This window comes from Acipenser ruthenus, chromosome 17 (genome assembly GCF_902713425.1).
Source record: "Acipenser ruthenus chromosome 17, fAciRut3.2 maternal haplotype, whole genome shotgun sequence".
Lineage (NCBI taxonomy): Eukaryota > Metazoa > Chordata > Actinopteri > Acipenseriformes > Acipenseridae > Acipenser > Acipenser ruthenus.
Genome location: NC_081205.1, coordinates 23,338,402 through 23,345,801, shown reverse-complemented (window position 1 = coordinate 23,345,801; position 7,400 = coordinate 23,338,402). Strand labels below are relative to the sequence as shown.

Here is a 7,400-nt window from a genome sequence, read left to right as displayed (position 1 = left end):
GGGTCTATAGTAGAAACAATTGGCATTGATAAAGGAAGGGTTCTGAGCTCATTGTTAGCTTTGCTGTAAGCACAAGAAGTGGCAGCATAGGCTAATGCATGGGTGGGCCCCCAAGGCAATGTTTAACACCTGCAGAGTTCAACTGGTTCACCCAGTTTCTGTATTCAAATGAAGGCCTGGGGCAGGGGAATGGGGTTCCATTTAAGAGGCAATCTTATATTAGTGGTATGGTAAAGCTAAACTGGTTATACCTAGTTGGTTATACAATGCTTGCTGTTAAATGAGTGCTAACAAATGCTTTAAAAGACATGTCCTAACCTTTATTAACATTAATATTACCCACGCTTTAATTGTACAGAGAATCACATTCAGGAGTCAGGATATGCAAATATTCCAAATACACTGCAATATATAAACATCCTGGTACCTTTGCTGTTGGTCACATGGTTTGATGGTGCTTAGACCAGTGAAACAAGGTGAAAGAGGCCATTTTTTTTTCAACCTTTCTTTTACAAATGTAAGACGTCTATTTGCTACCAGTCTGCTTAGTTTTGAGTTAACTAATATTGAGAGTGAATCCCCTCTCTGTCTATACCTAGCTTTGAGAGGCTGTGGGTGGTGTAAACAGAGATGGAAGGTCAAAGTTCTGTTTTAAAAATAAAACAACAAATCAGTTTTAGTAAATAAATAAAATGATTTATATTTTCAGAGCAGTTGTAAAGGTTTTTTTTTAGTATAGTTTTAAAAATTGCGTGCCATATAACGTGCAACCAAACATATATTTATTTAATAACTATGTGTACACATGCAACAAATATTTCAGTGTCAATGGGTGTTACGGTATGAAGATAAATATAGGCTATTTTAATGGTTATTTACATAGCCATCCTCTCACTATTAGTATTATTTTTTTTTAAAACTAGCTAATTTCAATACACTCCCGGAAGTATAATGCCTGTACAATGATATAACATTTTTTTTAAGTTAACACATGTTTAAACTTCACACATGAAGTTAACACATGTTCAGTTGACCGTTTCAATCTCGAGGATCTGAATGTAGACTATTGTCTAAGAGATTTTTTTCTTTACAGTATGTGGGTTTTAAGATTGCAAGAGCTGAGGTTGTGCAAAACGTTAACGTTGCTGTTATATTTAACTGTATCTTGCATTTCTCAGAACTTATGCTTACAATAAAGAAGTATTATAACATGACAAAGTGTTTTTTTTTTTTTTTTGACAAGGCTACTGCAGACTGCAAGAAAGGTGTGTGTTCTTAATTTAACACCAACTTCCTGCAAATCGCCCCACCCCTGTGTTTGGATGTCGAATTTCAATCAGTTTATTGTCAGTGAGTTTAGAGGTGTAGGCGTAGTCTGAGACGAGTTTACTTTTGTTGTCTGGATGCAAAAGAGAAAACCACAACAGTTTTTTGTGAACGACTTTCTTGACTGAAGGTAAATATTATATATTTTTTTTCATGCCCGCGTGTTTGCTGGTTTGTTTTAACTTTTGAAATACAATCATTTGTAGTTCATCAAATAATTTACAGGTAATAATGTCTGCAATTGGAATGAAATCAGAAGAATGGTTGTTGAATGGTATATGAAAATGGTATATATATATATATATATATATATATATATATATATATATATATATATATTCTAAATGTTTATAACAAAACCACTTGACACCGGTTTTGACGCAGCTATGATGAGATTGCATCGGGTTACGACCATGGTCATTAGGTTTATAATCTTGGCCATTGTCTATTTCTGTTACGACTGTTTACACCAAAATTGCATCAGAACTAAGTGGTATCTTTAAACAAACAAACACAAAAATAATAATAAAAAAATACAAAAAATCCTGTACTTACCCGATGAATATATTTTAAAAAAATCTGACAACGTTGTCATTAAGCAAATATTCCTGCTAGCTTAACGCAACCAGAGGTAAATTTGTATACACGTGAGTAATGTTTTCTAGTTTAAGTCTAAAAGCAATAACATTAGAAAGTATATAGTTGATTCAAAGAAGCGTTTCTTTAGTTATGTAGTTTGGGTTTTGCATAACGTAAAATCCCAAACACAAACTGAATAAGATGTTAATATTTCAGGCTAAACATAAATAGGGTTAGTTTACGAAACTAAAACAATAGCAGATAAACTCACTATGCAGCAAAAAATCTGTATTGCTTGAGGATTGTGTGTTGTATGTGTGTGCTACGTCACTTGTTCTCGTGACAATAGAGCATTTCAAAACTGTATGTTTTGTTAACCAAGCCCACGTATGCATTTCCAGCAGATAACAAGTGTACTAAAAATTGCTTAAGACATGACTTATCAGTCACCAACTTCTCAAATCTCAGAATCTCAGAATGTCATTTACATACAAGCAGTTCCATTCACAGGTGAATATCAGGTTAATACTGGGGGACAGAAGGCAAAGCAGTTTGTGTGCTTCTGTTTTGAATGCTGGCAGACGACTGGAAAGTTGTTCATAGCCTGTATCAGTTGTATAGTATGTTAAATAGACTGCACTAAAACTATTATTCATGTTTTTTCTTGGTATAAAGAAAGTACTTTAACATGCTTGAGTGGCAAAGTTTGCTGTGAAAATCAGTTTAAAATAGCCTAAAGCTTTTGTAAACCCTGGAAAATAAACAGCCTGTGTATGTTACAGAATTTGGATTACATTTGCATACACAAAAACTAATCTTGTGAAGGGCAATCCGTTTACGAGAAAGTGTTTTAAGTTTGATTGTTGAACCTCAGTTTGCGCTTTTCAGACTGATATTTTTGTCTTTTCAGAGCTGAGTACCAAACAACTGATAGTTTCCTAAATGTGCCTACAGTACCCACCTGACCCCTACATCATAACTATTTGGAAGATCTACACCCTGAATGGATAATGGATGTGGTAACTGACAACATCTTTAGCATACAGCTGGCACTGGGTGTGAAAGCCCTGTTGAACCTGTCTGTCATTGGTTTGAATTGGCAGTACATGCATAAGAGCTTCATGGGATACTTCTGCATTTCTTTGGCATTCCTCGACCTCGTCCACATTGTGAACTTCTCCGTCATTTACTGGTTGACAAACTTTGCCATCCTGGGTTTCCATATTACCATCTACCACATCTACCTCTTTCTCCAAATCTCCACGCACACTTATAGCATCCTGCACTGGCCCGTTTTCATAATCGCCGGGCTGGACTCCTACTGGACTTTCCCATTCAGGCCTTTAAGCCTAACCCGAAAGGCTGTGTACGCGGCATCCCTAGCACTTGTATGGATTTCAGCCATAATGTATGTGTTTTTTATTTCTTATTACGATTCTGAAGACAGTTTCTCAACCATGGAGCACCACAGCTTTCTTCTCAAGTCCCAGTGCGCCTCTCTCTCCTTGGTGGTCCTGGCAGTTATTACCTGTGTTGTTCTTTACTGCCGGTCCGGATTTCTGAGTTTGTTCAAATCCTTCAGGGGCGGGTCCTACACAGAGGGGTCTACCTCTGTTTTCTTCTACAACCTGGACTTGAATGAGGGTTACTTCAAGAAGCCGATATTGACTTACATTGCTGTGTGCTTTATTGGTACCTGGTTCCCATTTGTTTGTTTGCAGTTAATCATTTTGGTGTTCAGCACAGAAGTCGACCCCTTCCTGGAGTTGAATGTTCCCTGGCTTTGCTTTCTCAATAGTTTCCTGATAGGAGCAGTGTACTGGCACTTGAACCAGGACATTGTTGTTTTGAAGCAATGTGAAATTCCGGATGGTTTCTGCAACTGGGTTTTTTCCCCCAATCCTGATTGCATAAAGAAGGCATTGCCAGACACAACATCAGTTACAGTAGCACTAATTATCACTCCCTAGTGACATACTGGAATAGCCAGAGATCAGGTCACTAGACCCAGGCAGCAAGCAATGGTTAGCATCCTGCTCGCACCAGATTGCTGATATTGGCAATGGAAAATTGGATGGGAACCATTTTCTTGACACTGGAACCAGAGGTCAGCCATTGATCGTCAGTTCTAATTGATAAGTGGGCTGCAAATCGGCGACGTGACAGTTGAATTGGATGTTTCAAACGGGGTACAAAATCCAGGATAAAATTGGCAAAAAAAAAAAAAAAAAGATTTAAGTGCACTTCAATCTACATACAATATTTATGCATGTACTTTCACATCTTTTCAGGGACTCTTAGCATTGCACAATGCACTCAGTTGTACTGGAACTATTCTTTACTTGATCTAGAACGACTATCATCAAGGAGATAAGAATCTTATATACTTAAACACCAGAAAGTATATTCATGTACTTGTTAGTTTGGGTTATGTAATGCACCCAGCAACACATTGTTTTGTAAAAAAAAAATGAGTCAAACTTTATTCAAGCTTGAAAAATCGCTTTCTAAAATGTACAATACATGATGTTATAGATGTTTTTATGAATATCTTTAATTGTATATATAGCTCTATTTAGACACACATTACAAAAGATAAAAACACTCACAACCATATCTAAGAAAGAAAAAAAAACAGCACCATATATGAAAACTTTTTTTTTTTTTTAAAGAACTGAAGTGTCTTCCTCTTTTTCTGTTAAAATTACCTGATTGTTTAACTGAAATTTAACGTCCAACATCGACATAAATACGGGTTTCTGTGCATTATACCCCATTCACACCAGCAACATTGTTTTAAATATACTAATATAATCAGTGGACAAAGTGTAATGTTGTGTTTACATCCCCTACACTCACAAGTCACAAAGTTAATGTAATCGATAACCAAAAAAAACCCCAAAAGCCTCATGTTTGCCATTACTGTCGCATTTTATGATATAAAAGCAAACCTACAACCATATAGATTAATTGTACTCTAAGATACCAAGATTCCAAAACCCTTTGAAAGATAATCTCCTATCACAAAGATAACAATGCATGTATGACATAAAGTAGGCCTATCCCTTGAAAACATTTACCATTCTTTTATTAAAAGTCTCACTGCTACAGTAATTTGTAAAAAGTAAAATAAATAAATAAATAAAATAAACAAATATATACATTTTGTTACTAGTAAGGGGGCTCCTGTTATACACTTTATTATACTTAATTTAAACAAAATGAATCAACATTTGTAAGCGGGACTGTGACGATTTGCCTCATATTGAAGTACTGTTCTGGATTCCCTCCGGAGGTGTCCTGGGATTTGAGCATGCGTTCCCCGGACACAACAGAAACCAGTTTATCTAGTTATGATTCGAATCCTTTTCCTATTGCTATAGACTATTGTTTGTGTCTTATACAAATTTTCATACAATGACTTTACGTTTTATATTTATCATATTGACTTGAATATATCTGAAATGTTCTGTGCCTTCATTATTGTTCAATATGTTTATATGTTTACACCACTGTCCTGTTATAGATAGTGTCTGTTTAGAAGAAAATAAATACTTCAGTGAATTGTTATGATGTTTAATTTCCAAATGTGACTCCAGTTGTATAGAACAGGACCAAGAAGCCAGTTTTTTGGCAAACATGAGAAATCTCAAATCACCATCTCAATCATCTCATACAACAAAGAAGGATTGTATCTGAAATTCAGCCATCCTTGCCTTGTATTTCAGAACATGAAAACAGAAACAGTTCATTTGCATTAACTTTTCCCTTGTTTTCAGGGGCACATGTTTTCCTCACCTTCTCTTTTTGCCTGGAAATGGTGACTCTTAACTGAAGCTAATGGTACAACTCCAGATTTACCAACGTTAGGAAGTTTAGAATAGCCTACCAAAGTATTTTCTAGTGCTGCAAATTGATGTTAAAAAAAAAGAGTCAAATTCAAAACATTATATTCATAAACAGGGTTAGAAATGTGTACTGGGCTGCAGAACTACCCGCAATAAAGTAGATTGAGCAGTCAGGTCCATTACATGAATTGCAGAGATGCATGAACAAACAAAGTAATGGATCATCCTCCCGCCCCATACACATACTGTATTACACACACATATACGTGTTATATAAAATAAAATGGCATTCTCATTGGTGGCTGACATTCCATATCTACAGATTAAAAATAAATAAATAATGCAACCAGCGAGTTCTTCCTCATGGTATGCATCGGTACAAACCAAGCCATCTTGAGTAATATTGGTTACTTTTATAAATGTTTGTTTATGAAGGATTAATGTATATTCATGTTATTCATTTTAGTGTCCAATAGGCACTCCTTTGCATTTCAAAGGCTCATCACAGGTGCAATCCCCAGTTTAAATTGTAATTTAAACTTGTTTTAGTCTGGCCTATGTGTACATGATTGAACAGGCATGTATCAGTTCCTGAGATAACGAGAGCCCATCCATCTTCTACAGGACCGTTATCCAATGCACGAAATGCCCTGCCACAGCGGCTTACATTCCTAAAAGCTTCTTAACAGTAATAGAAGCACAACAGGGTTATCAAAAATGCTTTTATGAAATTGAAAGAAAACTCCCACAAACAATAAGGTTGACACTACAGAACTTTACTTGAATTTGATCCAAGTTCATTGTCTATACAGGGTATTTACAAGAGTGAAAAATGAAAACACACACACAAAATACAGTTGAGGTATAAGCTGAAAGCATGATATAGTCTATTAAATGCCATCCATTAAGATGGTTAGAGAGATAGATCTGTTTGCTTATTTATTTATTTTTATCATGAGGTAGAGGACTGTCTTATTTCATGCAATGCCAGAACATTTGTTTCATCACACTGTATATTATTGGCAACATTAGTAAGGTGTGCAATAATTATATATATAGACACTGTTTGATGAGTATTAACAGCAAAACTAAAAAAAAAAAAAAAAAAAACATTTACAAAGCCATAATAGTCATAGCAAAAGTTTATTTTTCTTATAGTTACATTTCAGTTTGAAAACAAACCTTAGTACCAAAATTGACTCCATAGACCAAAAAAAAAAAAAAAAAAAAAAGTATATTCATTTTTCTTTTAGTACTATTTAATATCTGATTTAGGCTTTAGTTTTCACACAGTGACTGGGGTACTAACACAACTAATTAAATTAGTTAATGAAGACATATCGGTGTTTGCAGATGTGGTTGTGAGTTTGAAGCCTAGCTTCTATATGAAACCCTTTAAAAAAAAAAAAAAAAAAACTGATCTTGTGATGCTGGTGTGTTATTGGCAATAATTCGGTTATTACATTGTTAAAAGTGTAATATCTGGTGCCAGCTGATAATTAAAGGGCATAATTCAAATTTTGCAAAATAAATAAATAAAAAAATTGCCTGGAATCACCCAAAAGGTTGGAATCATCCAGTAGAAATAAAACACACTATATGATGATCAAATGAGTAGAACTCAAGCACATCTCATTATAATCACTT

At 35.0% G+C, this 7,400-nt stretch overlaps 1 protein-coding gene across 2 annotated transcripts; it reads left to right on the top strand.

The window, feature by feature from the left end:
• The first annotated feature begins 1,270 nt into the window (after window positions 1–1,270).
• Window positions 1,271–6,824, top strand: LOC117422821 (probable G-protein coupled receptor 160). Of its 2 annotated transcripts, none has more exons than XM_034038017.3 (2): window positions 1,271–1,456; window positions 2,816–6,824. In XM_034038017.3, the coding sequence occupies exon 2, from the start codon at window positions 2,916–2,918 to the stop codon at window positions 3,873–3,875; it is 960 nt and encodes a 319-aa protein (XP_033893908.3). In that variant the 5' UTR covers window positions 1,271–1,456; window positions 2,816–2,915; the 3' UTR covers window positions 3,876–6,824. The 2 variants fall into 2 exon arrangements, with proteins under 2 accessions (XP_033893908.3, XP_058846127.1); XM_058990144.1 differs by lacking the exon at window positions 1,271–1,456 and adding an exon at window positions 1,792–1,973.
• The last annotated feature ends 576 nt before the right edge of the window (window positions 6,825–7,400 follow it).